General features: G+C 36.4%; 2 protein-coding genes across 2 annotated transcripts; both read left to right on the top strand.

The window, feature by feature from the left end:
* The first annotated feature begins 3,198 nt into the window (after positions 1 to 3,198).
* TH1 (thiamine biosynthesis protein) lies at positions 3,199 to 7,482 on the top strand. Its single transcript, XM_078300356.1, has 9 exons — positions 3,199 to 3,568; positions 4,043 to 4,117; positions 4,385 to 4,460; positions 4,587 to 4,662; positions 4,740 to 4,874; positions 4,953 to 5,017; positions 5,123 to 5,250; positions 6,057 to 6,313; positions 6,662 to 7,482. The coding sequence occupies exons 1-9, from the start codon at positions 3,254 to 3,256 to the stop codon at positions 7,191 to 7,193; spliced, it is 1,659 nt and encodes a 552-aa protein (XP_078156482.1). The 5' UTR covers positions 3,199 to 3,253; the 3' UTR covers positions 7,194 to 7,482.
* Positions 7,483 to 9,554: 2,072 nt separating this feature from the next.
* On the top strand, positions 9,555 to 17,329 carry LOC144552217 (protein ACTIVITY OF BC1 COMPLEX KINASE 1, chloroplastic-like). Its single transcript, XM_078300367.1, has 14 exons — positions 9,555 to 10,203; positions 10,510 to 10,716; positions 11,302 to 11,391; positions 11,508 to 11,654; positions 12,007 to 12,171; positions 12,570 to 12,710; positions 12,884 to 13,063; positions 13,667 to 13,862; positions 14,286 to 14,413; positions 14,771 to 14,842; positions 14,996 to 15,108; positions 16,262 to 16,409; positions 16,672 to 16,741; positions 17,085 to 17,329. The coding sequence occupies exons 1-14, from the start codon at positions 9,922 to 9,924 to the stop codon at positions 17,150 to 17,152; spliced, it is 2,007 nt and encodes a 668-aa protein (XP_078156493.1). The 5' UTR covers positions 9,555 to 9,921; the 3' UTR covers positions 17,153 to 17,329.
* The last annotated feature ends 139 nt before the right edge of the window (positions 17,330 to 17,468 follow it).

The following is a 17,468-nucleotide window of genomic DNA, read 5'->3' on the forward strand; positions in this document are numbered from 1 at the left end:
TTTCATTTCTATTTCCATTGCTTTAACCTATTTGGGGTCTCGCAAGGCTTCATCTACACTGTTTGGTACTTGAATCTTTGATAGTTCTTCAGTGAAATTTCTCACCATATTGGACAACTCAACAGTACTTGTATAATTGGATATTGCATATCCTTCTTTTCTATTACCCTCTTCCCTATACCGTTTTGGTGGTATATTTCGAGTGGCTCTTAGAGGGTACCGTCTTTCAGGTTCAGTTTAAAGAGAACTTACCTCAGGAACATCCTCTGGAGAGCTTGAGCGTGGTATTTCTTGTTCCTTGCCCGACTGTATCACTTCTTCTTCCAATCTGGTTCTCTCAGGTTCTGGTGCACGGTCTGTGTCCCCCTCAATCCGGTCCTTGTACTCCTCTGGGTTAGAGTCTGCACATCGGTCAGTGTTCCCTGGAGTAGACTCTGCACGGTCCGTGTTTTCCTGTTCATCCTCCCACCAGACTGTCTGGTTTGTTTCCTTCTCCCTTGGAGAGGGTAGTGATTGGTTTCGAAAATAAGGTTCATGTTCCAAAAATGACACATCCATTGTCACATAGGTTTTTCCGGTTTCTAAGTCAAAGCATTTATATCCTTTCTGATTATTACCATACCCGACAAACATGCACCTAATTGCGCAAGGTTCGAGCTTGGTTCCTGGCTTAGAGGCGTTCAATCATAATCCGGCACACGGTAGCTTCGCACCACTGGCTTTTTAACTAAGCGCGATGACTAATTGTGTGAATCAACGGTTCCTCTCGTACTAGGTTGAATTACTATCGTGACACGGTGAAGAATGCATTCTTGCATAGAGATCTGAAGGAAGAGATCTATCATTCTACCAGGATACACACACCAAGAACAAGATAAGTTGGTATGTAAGCTGGAGCGAAGTCTGTATGGATTGAAACAGTCACAAGATTTAACGAGGTTCAGTACCAATTTGGTACCTACGTCCTCTACACCCACACACACTCTTTTTTATTTCTTTTCTTTTTAATGTATATTTTACATGAGTGGCAGAGAAGAATATATAGAGAAAAAAAATAACAATCTTAGAAATAATCTTCTAAAAATCAGGAAACAAATAACCCATAAATAAAGGAAATAATATGCCGCCTTCCTTCTTTGGTCTGGCGGCGTAGGTACACGGTCCGTGTATAGGTGTATACGGACCGTGTATACATCTGTTTCAACAGTGCGTTTAAACATGAATAATTTATGAATACAAATGCTAATTCATTTTTAGCAAAGTTAGCGCGTGCTATGTTTATTATCAAAATATTTGGTGAGTATAATTCAAAATTTATTGGATTTGCTGCAAACGACGAATTCAAACTGTTAAAATTGACGTACTTCACGAGTGATGCGTGTAGATGCAATATTTTGAAATGTTCAAACTTATTTAGTATAAACTCAAGCGGTAATGAGTTTTATGAGTTATTTTATTGCATTTATTTTTCAATTTTTTTAACCGTTTTACTTTATACTAAATGAATTTCAAAATTTTGTATGTCCACACATCACTCATGAAATAGATCATTTTCAACGATTTAAATTTGTGGTTCGAAATCAATTCAATAGATTTTGAAGTTTATGCTAATCAAATCTTTTTGGTGATGTAACACTAGCTTTACTTATTAATTTTTAGATCTGGAAGCAGGTTCAAATATAGTTTCGGAAAACTAAAATATCTTTTCAGATAGATATATGATTGGTAACTAATAAATAATTATGAAATAATAAATGTTGGAATATATGATATGAATGTTTGTTTTTTGAAAAATAGTGGTATTTACCATTGATTTCATTGAAATAAAAAACCATAGCATATTTGATCTAGTACTTAAAATTGGTACCAAAATCAAATATAGCAAGTCTTCACAGTTGTTCAAAATATAAGCAGAAACAATAGAGAAAACCAAAACATCATACCATGCCCACAATACAAGAATACAACAATCCTAGAAAAACGCAAAACACCATAATATGCATAAAACTAAGTAGTACAAATCTAATAAGTCTTCATTCTCGTCCTCGTTGCCAGACATTGGATATGGGGGGTTGCCATCCCCAGAACCCTGCACCAGGAGGTCCAAAGCTTGGGTTGTATTTGGGCTTCTTTCCTCTTCCAGCAGAAGGAGATCTAGGAGATTCTTAACATCAAAAGACATTATAAGATTTAATTTAGAGAATGAATCATCCTCCCTAGATTTACACCAAAATTGAGTCAAAGTTATAGTACCAATAACCTTAATAGAATAAGGGGAACTAACATTAAAACATAATCTATTGTGTTATAACCAAATAGTCCATAGAACAACACCTCGTAATAATTCAATTAATAATCTATCTTTTAAAGGAATAGAAGCATCAATAATCCATAAATCCTCCAAAGTGTGACAATTATAACTAAAGTTATTATGATCTGCTATACAATTCCATATAAAGCTAATGAAAGAACATTGAACGAAAAGATGCTCTGTACTCTCTATTTGATCACAAAACATACATTTCGTATCTCCTTGCCAGCCTTTATTTACTAAGTTAGTCTTAGTCAAAATCTTGTCCTTTCGCACAAGCCACAAAAATGTTTTAATTTTTAATGGAATGTGAGATTTCCATATAGTGTTATATTCAGAATTAGGCAGGCTCCCATATTCTAACCATTTATAAAAGGAATGAACAGTAAAGTTATCGTCTGTGGACCATCTCCATATAATCCTATCTTCTAATTGATCAGACATAGTAAAATAAAAGAATCTATTTTGCAAAGCTAACCATATATGAATGTTTGTTTATAAATATAAAGAAAATTATTTCATAATAAGTTTTTTTTTGTATTGTATGAATTTGTGGATGTTGTGTTAAGTGTTCTATATCTAAATTGTATTCGTATTTATACCGACATTCATTAAATATTTTATTCGTATATGCATCTAGCTCTATCGTATCATTCAATTCGTACACACACTTGAGACAAAAATAAGGACAATTACATCAGACCAGTAGACCACCATGTGATATTTCTATTGTATTTGTACGTAATTTTTGAGATTTTTGAGAAATATACGTGAAATTCCCTCTCTTTTAAAAGGCCCAATGTCCTGAGGCCTGCAACTTCAACAAGTTGAGATCAAATTGAGCGATGGACGGGAATACTGCATCCATAGAACCGGGCCCACTTCGTTGACCTTCTCCGTTACCTGCTACCGGAGTCGGAATAAGACCCTGCAGCAGTTACCATGGCATCAACGCTGTTTTTTCAACCGTTCGTTCTCTCTTCTCCGACTCCACTCGTCTCTTACTCGCCCCTCCGTGCCTTCCTCCCAGGGCGCCTCTCCCCGCATCGCCGATCAGTCTCTCTCTCAACCACCGTCATGGCCGAGAAACCCGCTTCGGCGACGTGCACCAAGCTCCCGCACGTGCTGACGGTGGCTGGCTCCGACTCCGGCGGAGGCGCTGGAATTCAAGCTGACATCAAGGCCTGTGGCGCCATGGGTGTCTATTGTTCCTCTGTCATCACCGCTGTTACTGCTCAGAACACCGTCGGAGTACAGGTTCGTTATTTTATTCTATCATCACGTTTATTGATTAACCCAACTAAGCTTCGTGTGTTTATTGATTAACGCAACTAATTTTATTGTTAGTAGAAAAAATACACCACATTTCGCGCGAATAGTTTGTGATTCTGGGAGGAAATTTTCGCGATGTAGTTCGCAGAAACGTTTTGTCTAAAAAACGCAAGCGATCTTTTCACTGTGAAATTTCCTTTTGAAAGCAGAACCTTTTTGACAGCTCTGGTTGTTTAGAAAACTGCGAAATTGGTGTTATCTGGACTGAGTTCTTAGCAAGTTACTGGTATCCAAATTTTGCAAATCATTTTTTCCCCCTGATATTTGCTGATTGTTTAAGTGAGCTTTGTTTCGGAAATTTAGAAATTATTTGTTCTTGTGGGGGTTTGGGGGGGGGGGTGTTTACAGTTTAAATTTCTTTCAGAGGGGCTGAGCAACAAAAAAATTCATGTTTTGTAGGGTGTTCATCCTGTTCCAGAGAAGTTCATTGAAAAACAGCTGGAATCGGTGTTATCTGATATGGAAGTTGATGTGGTAAGTTTGCATAACTCATATTCTATTTCCTTGTCTGTCTCCTTTTTTAAGAGTTCTGCAATCAGATGATGCCTGCATCATGATAAGAAGTCACAAACAGTAACGAAGGTTATTTGAAAAATAGCAAGTACTGTTTTCAAAAGGTACACTGTATTGGAAATGTGTGTTGTGCAATAACAAGTCAAATAAGGGTGCACTGAAACCAAGCAATAACACTTTTTGCTGCTTTGAAGACATATTCATTGTTCTAATGGTTGATTGTAGTAGGTAAAAACAGGGATGCTTCCATCTCTTGGAGTGATTAAAGTATTATGTGAGAGTCTCAAAAGATTCCCTGTAAAAGGTATAATTTAATTTTTTTTTTTTTTTTTGGATTCTTATATATAATTTAATTCATACACTCATGATTTGATCAAATGTTCTCTACCCCCGTTAGCTCACTCATATCCATTTGTTTATGCAAAGTCAGCACTAGTGGTTGATCCTGTCATGGTTTCTACTAGTGGAGATACTCTTTCTGCTCCATCTACTCTATCTGGCTATAGGTTAGGAGTTCATTGTATTATAACATCTTTATGTTTTTATTTTTGCTTTATCTGAAATGAATATCTTTATGTTTTAGGGATGAGCTTTTTCGCTTGGCTGATATAGTAACCCCAAATTTGAAAGAAGCATCAGCTCTACTTGGGGGGATGCAATTGCAAGCTGTTTCCGACATGTCTCTTGCAGCCAAATCAATACATAAATTTGGCCCCAAGTATATAATTTCTTTTAATCCTTCCTGAATTTCTGACTTTTCTGTCAAATATACCTGACTTTTGTATCCTTCATGCAGAAATGTCCTTGTGAAAGGCGGTGATCTCTCAGGATCTACAGAGGCTGTTGACATATTCTTTGATGGTATAATCTTGTTCTTGGCATCCTGAATAAATTACTAAGAAATTATTGGTATGTAACAGATGCTTGTAGCCTTCAATAATTAAAAGCTTGTTTGTTGTTTAATAGGTGAGACATGCTACGAGTTACATGGGTCACGTGTACAGACACGAAACACTCATGGGACTGGTTGCACACTCGCTTCCTGCATAGCAGCAGAACTAGCTAAAGGTCATCCAATGCTGCATGCTGTGAAGGTTTCCCTCTCTCTCATTCAACTTAAACCAGATAAAAGTTTAATAACATGCCCTGAACTTTTGTCTTTTATTCAATGTTGCTCCTGGGTTTTTTTTTTTTTAATTGTTACATACTTACATTAGTGCTAGTGGAGAGCTCAGACAGTCAAGTTGAATATGTGAGACTGACGTTGCAGACAAAAGTCCCCTGGGTTTTTCTAAATTTTGATTTTATTCTTCTTATAGGATCGATGTTGTGTCCAAACACTTGTTAATTGTTATCGATTGAGGCTATGGTACTATGCATAGCGCGGATTGGTCCGTACTGCGGATCAATATTTTTGTTTTCAAAATCCTAACGGTCGATCCAAACTATTCAACATGGTCTCCATATGAATATGTACTAGTAAACTAAATTTTATATTTTTTAGAATTTTTTTTGCTATTTTTTTATGGGTAGAAAATCACTGTTTTCAGATCAAGTGATTTTCTACCCATCTAATAAAATACTAAAAATATTATAAAAATGTAAAATTTAGTTTACAAGTACATATTCATATTTAGACCATGTTGAATGGTTCAAATCAATAGTTAGGACTTTCCAGTCGAAGATTTGAGTCCATAGCGTGGGCCAATACGCGCCATGCATAGTACAATAGCCTCACTCATTATTATCACTATTATGACTTGCCTGATAGAGAAAAAAAAAAGTTAATGGGCTATATTAATCAAAGTGTGAAATATCAGGGGCCAATTATAGAACTTCACTTAAGCTTCTTGGGAGATATTTAGGGGGATGATTAACTAAGAGATAATCTATTTCATAGGCAGCCAAAGCCTTCGTAGAGAGTGCACTTCATTACAGTAAAGACATAGCAATGGGAAGTGGGCCGCAAGGCCCGTTTGACCACCTCTTCAGGCTAAAGAGCTCACCTTATAATGTGGAGCCTCGCTTGAAATTTAACCCTGATGATTTATTCCTGTATGCCGTCACAGACTCAGGAATGAACGGAAAATGGGGCAGGTCCATGACTGATGCTGTCAAGGCTGCTATCAAAGGAGGTGCAACTATTATTCAATTGAGGTCTTATGCATTCTCCTTGATTGATTGATTGATTGATTTGTTATTTGAACATGATTTTTTTTTTTTTTTTAATTCATATGCTGCCTCAATACTTACCTTGAATTGTTCTCGCTTCATCTTCCTAGTGGGTTCACTTTGTGGCTAAATACATAGACTCTAAGATTAAGTTAAGTGTATTTTCAGCCTAAAAATGTAAGGAGATTATGGTGTGATGCGTGCATTGTATTGCCATACTGTACCCAGTAAGGGGTGTTACTGCTACAAACTAGGTCATAATGCAAGGCCTGTATTGCCACAAAGGCTCCAAATAGCATGTTAACATTTTAGTTTTCTTCATGTTGCATACAGAGAGAAAGAGATGAAAACCCAAGAATTTATTCAAACGGCCAAAGCCTGCATGGAGGTATGTCAACCGCATAAGATCCCACTTCTCATCAATGACAGAGTTGATGTAGCCCTGGCATGCAATGCTGATGGTGTGCATGTGGGCCAGTCTGACATGCAGGCCCATACAGTCAGAGCCCTCTTAGGGCCGGGTAAAATAATCGGGATATCATGTAAAACTGTGGCCCAGGCCGAAAAGGCCTGGATGGATGGTGCAGATTACATCGGCTGTGGCGGTGTTTTCCCAACTAACACAAAAAAGGATAATATCACAATAGGATTGGAGGGCTTGAAGGAGATTTGTTTGGCTTCAAAATTGCCAGTGGTTGCGATTGGTGGGATTGGGATTGGGAATGCCAATTTGGTAATGGAGATCGGCATGAAGAACTTGAAAGGGGTGGCGGTGGTCTCAGCCTTGTTTGATAGAGAGAATGTGGAGGGAGAAGCTAGGAAACTTAGGTCGGTTTTGGAAAGAGTTTTTTCTGGTGCGAGTTGAGATGGGGTTCCTATGTGATGTGTCATTTGTCTTTCGGCGGGTGAGGTGGACTGATTTATATTTTGCTTTCCGCTGGTTATAATGATTTGTTTTGTTATACGATTTTTATTGTTTATTTGGAATTTGTACGAATAAATGTTTGGGAGGTTGAGGGCAGCCTGGGCAGGTGGTGGTGTCGTTTAGATTGTCCAGTAGAGAGTTCATCTTTTCTTCATTAAATTATGTACATTTGAATCGAATTGCTTGGTCTTGTGTTCAGAGTAGAACTAGGGTTTTCTTAAGTTCACCATGTTCGTTGGTAAACTCAAATTTAAAATCCATCAAATCTGTTTCAAATAATAAATTCAAACTGTTGAAATCTACTTAAATTATGAGTGATACGTTTATTGTGTACATGTTAAAATTTTAAATATTAGAATTAATTTTGTATAAACTCAATTGATCAAAATTAAAAAGTTAATAAATTAATTTTAATGCATTAATTTTTTGAACTTTTTTGTCCGCTTAATTTTATATTAAATTAATTTGAATGTTTAAAATTTTTACACGTAGATGCATTACTCGTAAAGTAGAGGGGTTTCAACAATTCAGATTCGTCATTTAAAGTCGATTTAACGAATTTTAGACTTGATTTCACGAACTCAAGAACACCCTAGTTCTACTCTTGTGTTCAATTCATTCTACTCTCGTGTTCAATTCATGATCTATGTTGCTTCGCTACGTCTTGGACGTAGCAGAGACAAATCGCCCTTGTGATTTGACAGGAGAGATGAGTAGGGTTTTAGATGTGTGATGTGGTAAAGAGAGAGGTAAGATCTAAAGACACTGTGCTTGTGTAGACGCGGATTGTTCGGTGATTTGATAGGATTTGGCGATTAGGTGAGTTACAAGGGAGAGCAATACGATAGAATGGAGATGTTTTTTTTTTCAAAAAAAATAAATTGATTCAACTCAAAAATTCAACTAAACCGAATCAAATCGAACCATTTAAACCGAAATTTTCCGGTTCAATTAAAAACCAAATAAGCCGAACCATTTGAACACCCTAGAATCGAATATGGGCAGATCCGGTCACACCTCCATCAATCTTTGCTCCCTTCTCCCCTCTGGGTACTTCCTTCTAAAGCCGAGCCTAAAGGAGCTTTGTTCGTGTTTTCTATCTCATACCGGATTGATCCGGATTCTCATTGACGGTCCGTATCTAAACAAAAATATTATGTTAGCTTTGAGAATATGAAATTTTATTATTGGAATGTGCATCCTCTGCATTAACGTACAATATGAGTTAATTTTTTCGACCTAATTTTTTCAACCTTACAATCAGAATCTGGGCCAATCCGATGACACCTATAACACACAGACCCTTTAATATCAGTGCGGATTTAAATCAGGACGGTCCAGATTTTAACTCAAAATTTGAGTTAACTCAGGATACGAATTCCTATTATTGTCCCTACTCCCTAGCCACCGTGATTTTTATTGATAGGAAAATTGAAAAACAAAATATTAAAAACGAGAATGGGTCCGTGAAAATTTTAAAAACAGGAAGGAGTACACGGCCTATGGCATCCCTGAGAGACGCCATGCCAAATTCAAGTCCGACGAATTTTTTTTTTTTTTTTTTGAAAAACCAGGGACGCCATGCTATTTTTTAATCTCCATGGGACGCCATGGCATACCCCAGCTCAAGAATTTCAGCAAAAAAAAAAAAAAATTAAATTCTAGGGACGCCATGGTATACCCAGTCCCATATACAAACCTCACGAAAGCTCTTTTTTCAGCTGAAAAACGCTAAGTAAAGTTTCGTTTTCAGCTTTTGTATATGAGATTGGGTATGCCATGGCGTCCCTAGAATTTAATTAATTAATTTTTTTTTGTTGAAATTCTTGAGCTGGAGTATGCCATGGCGTCCCTAGTTTTTCAATTTTTTTTTTCGTCGGACTTGAATTTGGCATGGCGTCCCTGAGGGACGCCATGGGCCGTGTACCCCTTCCTGTTTTTAAAATTTTCACGGACCCATTTTCATTTTTAATATTTTATTTTTCAATTTTCCTATCAATAAAAATCACGGCCTAGCCAGCTATATCGGAAATGAAAAGCTTTGATTTATAACTTATGGATATATATTGATTTTATATAAGATTTTTATCATGTAGTTCCGTGACGAAGGTAGATTGCTAGTAGATAAACATGAATTATGTGGTTTTTTGTGATACTTTCACATGAGAAGGGGAGTATATTCCGTACATATGTTTCCCAGGCTAATCCCAGCCAATCAATTTTCTGAATATATTATTTTATTTCTTAAAAGAAATTAATTATTGCACGAGTCCAGGATAAAGACAACGAAAATACGAGCGTCTGGGTGGTCAGCATTGCTTTCCCCCCAAACTCAAAAGGCCGCGACGTGCCCCCTATTTCGTCACCAGTATGCTATTATACCAGAATTACCAAGCAAACTGGAGTCTCCGGTACTGTGAATTGTGCAAACTGGATATATCAAACTATCAATCGACTCCACGATACTGTGTTGTGCGAGAACGTTCTCTTAAATCAAACTATAAATCTACAGTTTCGGGATTAGTTTTAGTTTCTCACTGTCCCACCTGCTTCTCCCCCATTGATTTGGGATGATAGCGTAGTCAGCTTACAAATTTTAACGCTCCGTTTCGGCGCCGCGCCCCCCCCCCGACAAACCATTTGAACTTACTGCGTTGCAAAGCGAACTATGGAACTGTACACAATCTTTCGACCAACCACTTCAGATTCGTCTCGCCTTCTGTTACCTAAAAGGTATCATCGATCTTCAATTGTATCAAGGGATAAACAGTCAAGATTGTTTCGAGTTTTAAATGCAGCTTCTGGAGCCGTTTCTGTTTCCCCAAAAAAATTAATTCCATTGGAAAAGAGAGGCAAAAACACATCAAATGGATCTTCCAGTAGTGCACTGGAACAGCTCGACATTGAACGTGGCGTTTGTATCCCGTTTCGGAAGTATAGCCCCCAGATGGTAATATTTCACTTCTTTTAAGGATAATTTTTGCCATACATAAGATAATCTTTTACTTTGTTATGAGACTTTGAGAAAAATGATATCGTGTTAGTTATCAACCAGTTGTTTTGTCCAGCCAAATGCCAAGTCAGGGAGTATATAATCCAAATATTAAATTACAAGTTATAACAGCTAAAGATTCTAATGTTTACTGTAAAAGTGTAATGATATAAGTGGTTATGACAGTCTTTGTCGCGATATGTTTTACCAGTAATGGAATCATGCTTGCTCATTTCTTTTAATTATGATTATGATTATGATTAGGTGAGAAACAAAGTGCTGGAGTCAAGAGGGTCAATACTGGGCCTTATGGGTCGAGGAGTGGAGATTATTTGGAAGTTGGGACTTTATTGGTCAGCTCTTATGTACGATTTTTTGGCTGGGAGAGATAAAGAGGTGGTACCTTATCGAGCCCGCCAGCTCCGAAACCTTTTGTGCGATTTGGGACCATCCTTTATAAAGGCTGGTCAGGTTAGTAGTTAGCACTCACCACTGGTCCTTTTTATCTATGACGAATTTAGGGCACACATCTACAGGATAGTAATATCAATCATACTCTTGCAAAATGAGAAAGATATAATTTGCATGTTCAAACATGTAATGATGAAAATATCACGTATCCCATATCCTAATTTCTCTAAATGCCAAACTTTACCCTTCTCCTCATTGTGTAGATACTAGATAGTAATGGAGGGGGTGAATTGGGCATCTTCTAAAGTAAATGGGGATCTATGGATATGGACAATAGCAACAGAGGATATCTTCTCATGATTGTTGGGGCATTGGGATAACTGTTTATATTAGTATTTATCATGTTTCTTATTTCTGAGGGTTATACATCATATTTTGACAGTTTTCAGGGGTACACCTGGAATTGCCACTTTTTTCTAATATACTAGTGCAAAATTTATTAATTTTGTGAAGCTATCATCTGCATTCTCCTGATTGAGTTCTATTGCTTGCTTTGCAAATATGTAAATTCAAAAGAGGAAAGGGAATAATCATATTTCATTTCTCTAAAGAAACTTGGTTCTACTTTTTTTTTTTGCTTTTAAGGTTTTAGCAAATAGGCCTGACATAATCAGAGAAGACTACATGAATGAGCTATGTATTCTCCAAGATGATGTTCCTTCTTTTCCTAATAAGGTGCGTACTGGTAAACTAATAACTAATTACCAAAAATGATCTTCCTTCAAAAAGATTATTGCAAAGAGTTTATATGCACTGTGCACCTTGTTTACTTGACCTGCTTTCTCTTTTAGGTGGCATTTGCAATAATAGAAGAGGAACTTGGGCAACCTCTGGAGCAGGTATTCAGTAGAATTTCATCACAAACAATAGCTGCTGCTAGTCTAGGCCAGGTGTACCGTGCCACTTTGAGGGACACTGGAGAGGATGTTGCCATAAAGGTGTTCATCAACTAGTTTTGATGCAATTTTCTTTTTTATTGTCCAATTTTTTATTGCTCAATTTGTAGTCAGCTAATTAAATTTTGTGACTTTGAATCAAATTTTAATGGAATTCAGTAGTATGAATTATGAGATCTCCAAGTTTCTAGTGATTATGGCATAAACAATCATGACCAGTCCCCCCAAATTGATTTTCTAAAGATAAAATTAATTTTTCACATTTTTGACTATTCTTGAGAACTTAAATGAAAACTACCAAATTTAGGTATGTTGTGCTTCTTGTTTTGACCGGCAAATTCAATATTTTGTTATGTCTTTTTTTATACTCCTTGATGAATGCTGGTTTGTGCAGGTACTAAGACCAGGAATAGAGCCAATAATATACCGGGATCTATTCCTTTTTCGTACCTTGGCATCATTTCTAAATGGAATCAGCTTACAAAAATTGGGATGCAATGCTGAACTTATTGTTGATGAATTTGGTGAGAAGCTCTTGGAGGAGCTGGATTACACTCTTGTAAGCCTTCTCAATTTTTCCTTTTATTTAATTTTGGGCATTCTGGATAACCAAAAAGGTGTATTTAACCCTTATCTTAAATTGAACTCTGTGTTACATCCTGAAATTTTACACTTACTGACACAGCATGTCTGTAAATGTACCTGAATCATTGGAACTTTTTTTTTTTTTAAATACTAAACACTCTTCCTAGCTTAAATTGCTAACTTTATAACTTCTGGAGTAATGTTGAGATCTTTCATATTTCAATGATAAAAACTAGTTATCTAATTGATTGCTCATGGAAGCTAAAGTATCAGTCATCTCGATTAAATTATATTCTTACTCAACATTCAAGGACAACAGAAGAACTTTATTCCTTGTTTACTCTTTTAGTTAACCCATGAAAAAACTGGCAGGAAGCTCGAAATATTGAGGACTTCTTGGAAAATTTCAAGGATGATCCAACTGTGAAAATTCCAAGAGTTTATAAGAAATTATCGGGTTCACGGGTTCTTGCTATGGAATGGATTGATGGAATCAGGTGCACTGATCCCCAGGTTAGCAACTTTATGGTGTACTTGTATAAGATCATAAATAATTATATTTTATATGATTCAGAATTAGCATAAATCAAACTAAAATAATGTAAACAAAGGTAACAAGGTAGATCTGCAGAATGGAACCCCTGCCATTTATTGTATAGATCTTGATTGATAGATTTCTTAGGCAGGCCATAAAAGATGCTGGAATTGATGTAAATGGTTTTCTGACGGTTGGTGTAAGTGCTGCCTTGCGACAGCTGCTTGAATTTGGGTTATTTCATGGGGACCCGCATCCTGGAAATATTTTTGCCATGCGAGATGGCCGTATTGCTTATGTTGACTTTGGAAATGTAGCTGTTCTAAGCCAGGTACTTTCTTTTGGATTTGTGGATGCATGTCTCCCTAATGTTTGATATATGCTTGGTACTCTAATGAATTACATCTCCAATAGGGATCTATTATTTTGGTTAGATTATGATATCAGGCTATTGTTAGCTTTTTTTTTTTTTTTTTTTTGAGGGAAGTAGTATAATATTGCTTGCTTATTCTTGAACTTTGTCGAAAATTAAGACAAAAGTTATGTTCCAATCTGCAACTAATCAATTCAAGTTCAATGTACAACACACATTATGTTACCGAGTCCCCCAGCATAGTTCATAAGATTTCTGGCTTGTTTGAGATGACCAGTTTGAGTTAATGCTTTCATACCTGAATGACTCACGCCTTCTTTTCTTCTTCTTCTTTTTTTTTTTTTTTTTTTTAAAAAAAAAAAAGTTGAACCTAGTTGCTCTTTGTAGAATTTGGTCTGGTAAAGGTTTGCATTTTATTTTCCCGTATCTGATTTCTGACTACTTGTCGTTAATGATTTTTTCTTAGAGAGCCGTGCAGGAGCTTCACAGTGATTGTCGTTAATGATTTTAATGCTGAGTTTACTGCTTTCGATGAACTTTTTTTTGTTTTGGAAATTTCAGCAAAATAAGCAGATCTTGATTGATGCTGTGGTGCATGCTGTAAATGAAGATTATGCTGAGATGGCAAATGACTTCACAAGACTTGGCTTTCTGGCAAGTGACACCGATGTTGCTCCTATAATTCCTGCTTTAGAAGCTATTTGGCAGAATTCAGCTGGAAAAGGACTGGCAGACTTCAATTTCCGAAGTGTTACTGGTAAATCTTGCCGACTAATTTTTTTTATAGCATTGGTTGTGCCTTGTGCCCATTTCAATATATTCTGTTTATTTTATTTTATCGGCTGCTCTCATTTAAACAAGGTGATATTTGCACAGTTTAGGGGTTGTTGTTTAGTAATGCAATTGGGGATTTACTTGCAAATTTGAATCTTAACTGCAGCCAAAACAAATTATGCCTCGTTAGTTTGCGTATTATCTTTCTTATTTATTTCCAGGTTAATTATCAGTTTTCGGACAGAATGTGACAATGCATTGAAAGACACATGTAATTCTTGAAGTTAAAGAAGGAAAATTGCATGCTTCACTCATGCATGTTGCCATTTGAAGCATACTCAAACATGTTTCATTTCCGAACTTTCTTATCCATTTCATAATATGCCTTATTGAAATTATGTAACAGGGAAGTTTAACCAGCTTGTGTACAACTTCCCGATTCGCATCCCTGAGAGGTTCTCTCTTGTCATCCGATCTTTATTGACTCAAGAAGGAATTTGCTTTACACTTGAGCCAGACTTCAAGTTTCTTGAGGTTTGACTATATTTGAAAACTGCTACTTGCAGCATTTCTCGTAGGGGTGCAAACAGGCTGGATATTATCCGTCCGTATCTGATTTGTATCTGAAAATTAGATACGGATATCCGATAACCGAATATCCATGCGGATACGGATACGGTTTTGAATTTTAATCATCTATATATGAATAGTAGATATATACCATATAGTTTAATATATATTATGAAAATATTTATGTATATATCTACTGATATCCGATCCGCATCCGTATCCGATCCGTTTGCACCCCTACTTTCTTGACTTTACTTTTGTTGAATAAGTTTGTAAGTTTTCAGAGTTTTCTCCAATATCTCCTTTTCGTTCCTTTTTCAGGTTGCTTATCCTTATATAGCTAAGCGACTTCTGACAGACCCAAATCCTGCCCTGCGTGAACGCTTAATTCAGGTAAGTACTTTTGTTGAGATGCCACGGAACTTGTAGCTATTCAAAGATAATGTATACAAAACAGGTGGGGCAGTGGTTAGATGGCATCTGAATTTTAGCACACCAATGTAATGTGGTGAAAACAAATGACACTAATAGTTTCTTGTTGTGTAGGTGCTCTTTAAAGATGGAGTGTTCCAGTGGAAGAGGCTTGAGAACCTAATTATTCTTGCGAAGGAAAATGTGAATAAAATGAGCCAAAATCCTGCATTGCAAGTAAAAAACACGTAAGCTATTTTACAACTTGTTTATTTTAAACTACCAATTGCACTTATCCATTAATCAGTGTAATAAAAAATCAAAACCTAGTAGCTGGCAAATTCTGACTTTATCCAAAATGTAATCCTGCCCAAATTTTAGTACAAAAAGCCAATGATCTGAACCTGACCTGACCTATACTTAAATCAACTTACGATCCCAGTAACCAGTAAGCACTTCTGACCTGTAAGCAAGTAACAACAAATCCTAATTTTCAAGGACCTGATTTGACCAAAACCAATTTATCCTGAGCAAGAACCCCAAACATGCCTGAACCAACAATATAATCCCATCAAACCCTAAAATTTAACTTAGCTACAACTTTGTCATAAGTTCCATGAAAGGGTCTGAATGTGAGGGCAACCAATCCAAGACGTGAACCTGAACTTGAGCTTAGATAAATGGACCCAAAAACTGAATGTGAAACCATAATTCCATGACGACCACAATTAAAAGGCCTGGGACCTGAAATGCCCCAGACATGATTTGACCCATTTGAACCTAACACAATCGTCCCATTCGACACCCATCTACCAAAAGTCCAATACCTTTGATCCTTATTTCAAAATAAAACCCTTCATGCTAGTTTATATTCAATGGTAATCATTTAGGTATTTCATTGATTCTTATCCTAGGATACACATTAGCCTGTATTAAGCCTTAGTTCAACCATAGAATGAGTAATTGATCCTTAACAGGGGCGACACTAGAAAATTTAGATGCGGGGAGAGGGGGGGGGGGGGGGGGGGGGGCTGAAACTTAAAATGCATAATTTGTAGTTAGTGAGATTTGAACCAAAGACTCCACAATCACAAAATAGAGTTATAACCACTAGACTGCATGACATCTAGCATTTCACGAGGGGGGCTGAACTATATAAAAACTTAGAAAAATGAAAAATCCAATTAAATTTCAATATACATTATTAAAAAAATTAAATCATGGGGTGGCTTATCCACCCCTGGGCGAAGTGTAGATCTGGCCCTGATCCTTAACTAGATTTCTGTAGATGGCTGCTGGTGCTGTCTGCTTATGAGATTAGACTGTCATAGGAATATTGGGCTAAGAGGGCTATAATAAATGCTCCTTTAGATGCTTATAATTTTTCCTATGTGAAAACAGGCAAACTGATAGAAACTGGCAGTTTGAGAAGAAACTAGATCTGACAGAGACAATAAAGGATGGGGCCCGCACGTTTCTGATTGATGCAGGTATAAGGAGACAGCTTATCATGGCCTTAACAGAAGATTCCAAGCTTCATATTGAAGAGGTATGTAACATTAAAAAATCAATAAATTATATTATTATCTACATACCATTTTTTTTTTTGGGTGCGTGGGGGAGTGGGGGGTTGCTTTTAACATTAACATTGGACTACTTGGGTTGCCAATTCTTGGTACTTTATGGGCGTTCCGAGACCAATATGTGAATATATCAAGCAGAATGCAAGTGTAAATTTAGTTTTTTGAAGATTGCAATACAAGGTCTGATTCTAATTGATCTAATATTTATGAAAATTTTCAACTTTGCAGCTGCTAGATGTATATAGGTTGATTGAAGATCAAATAGACATGCCATCAGTTGCTTTTGAGGTCCTACAAGGTAAGTACAATACCTTTCTATAGTCTTTGTATTTTTCATAGTCTTAGAAATTAATGCATTGCCTTTGATGACCGGTAGGCACAAATAAAATGAGTGGTCTCATATATTTGCAAAATGTTGCAAAATAGTGAGGCAGCAATGAGACCTTATCCTCAGAGGAATTTCTATATTTTGGAGTTTTTTTCTTTGATAGCTCTATATCGTAATCTTGTAAAGAGTGTAGGTGTTTTGTTTCATGTTTATTGTTTAATGAATCAGGTAGCTATATAGCTACTTTTCTCAAAAAAAAGAAATGCATTGCTTTCATCTATATCTAATAAGAATAATCTTCCTTCCAATGCAGATCTACCTTCAGTTACTCGAGATTTTATGCTTTCATGGAGTGAGTCTGTACTATCTGATCGCCGATAACTTTTAGGGCTAATATAACACAGTAACATAGGCAATTTTTCTATACGTTAGTTAAGCATGTATAGTGTGAAAGTAATACGAAACAAATTTTGTAAATTCCCACTCATTGGAAATTTATGTAAGATCCAAACTACCTATTATATGTAAATTGTACATCTACAAGATTTAAAAATGAGCATTTTAATACTAGTCGCTTTTTGATGCTTAAATTTTGTTGTTCCTGTATAGCGCAGCAGCTATTGTCAGTTTTTCTTTTGTCTTTTTAAAAAATCTGTTAGGTTGTCCAAGATTAAAGTTCAGACTTTTAAAGCTTCAT

The sequence above is a fragment of the Carex rostrata genome, chromosome 1 (genome assembly GCF_964058835.1).
Source record: "Carex rostrata chromosome 1, lpCarRost1.2, whole genome shotgun sequence".
NCBI classification, from domain to species: domain Eukaryota; kingdom Viridiplantae; phylum Streptophyta; class Magnoliopsida; order Poales; family Cyperaceae; genus Carex; species Carex rostrata.

Bases quoted from the DNA above. Each gene is read 5' to 3' on its own strand.
- TH1 (XM_078300356.1), top strand. From the start codon at position 3,254: ATGGCATCAACGCTGTTTTTTCAACCGTTCGTTCTCTCTTCTCCGACT. The intron at 4,663-4,739 runs GTTAGGAGTTCA...TTTATGTTTTAG, and splicing joins TCTACTCTATCTGGCTATAG to GGATGAGCTTTTTCGCTTGG. The intron at 6,314-6,661 runs GTCTTATGCATT...TGTTGCATACAG, and splicing joins GCAACTATTATTCAATTGAG to AGAGAAAGAGATGAAAACCC.
- LOC144552217 (XM_078300367.1), top strand. From the start codon at position 9,922: ATGGAACTGTACACAATCTTTCGACCAACCACTTCAGATTCGTCTCGC. The intron at 10,204-10,509 runs GTAATATTTCAC...GATTATGATTAG, and splicing joins GGAAGTATAGCCCCCAGATG to GTGAGAAACAAAGTGCTGGA. The intron at 12,711-12,883 runs GTTAGCAACTTT...TTTCTTAGGCAG, and splicing joins TCAGGTGCACTGATCCCCAG to GCCATAAAAGATGCTGGAAT.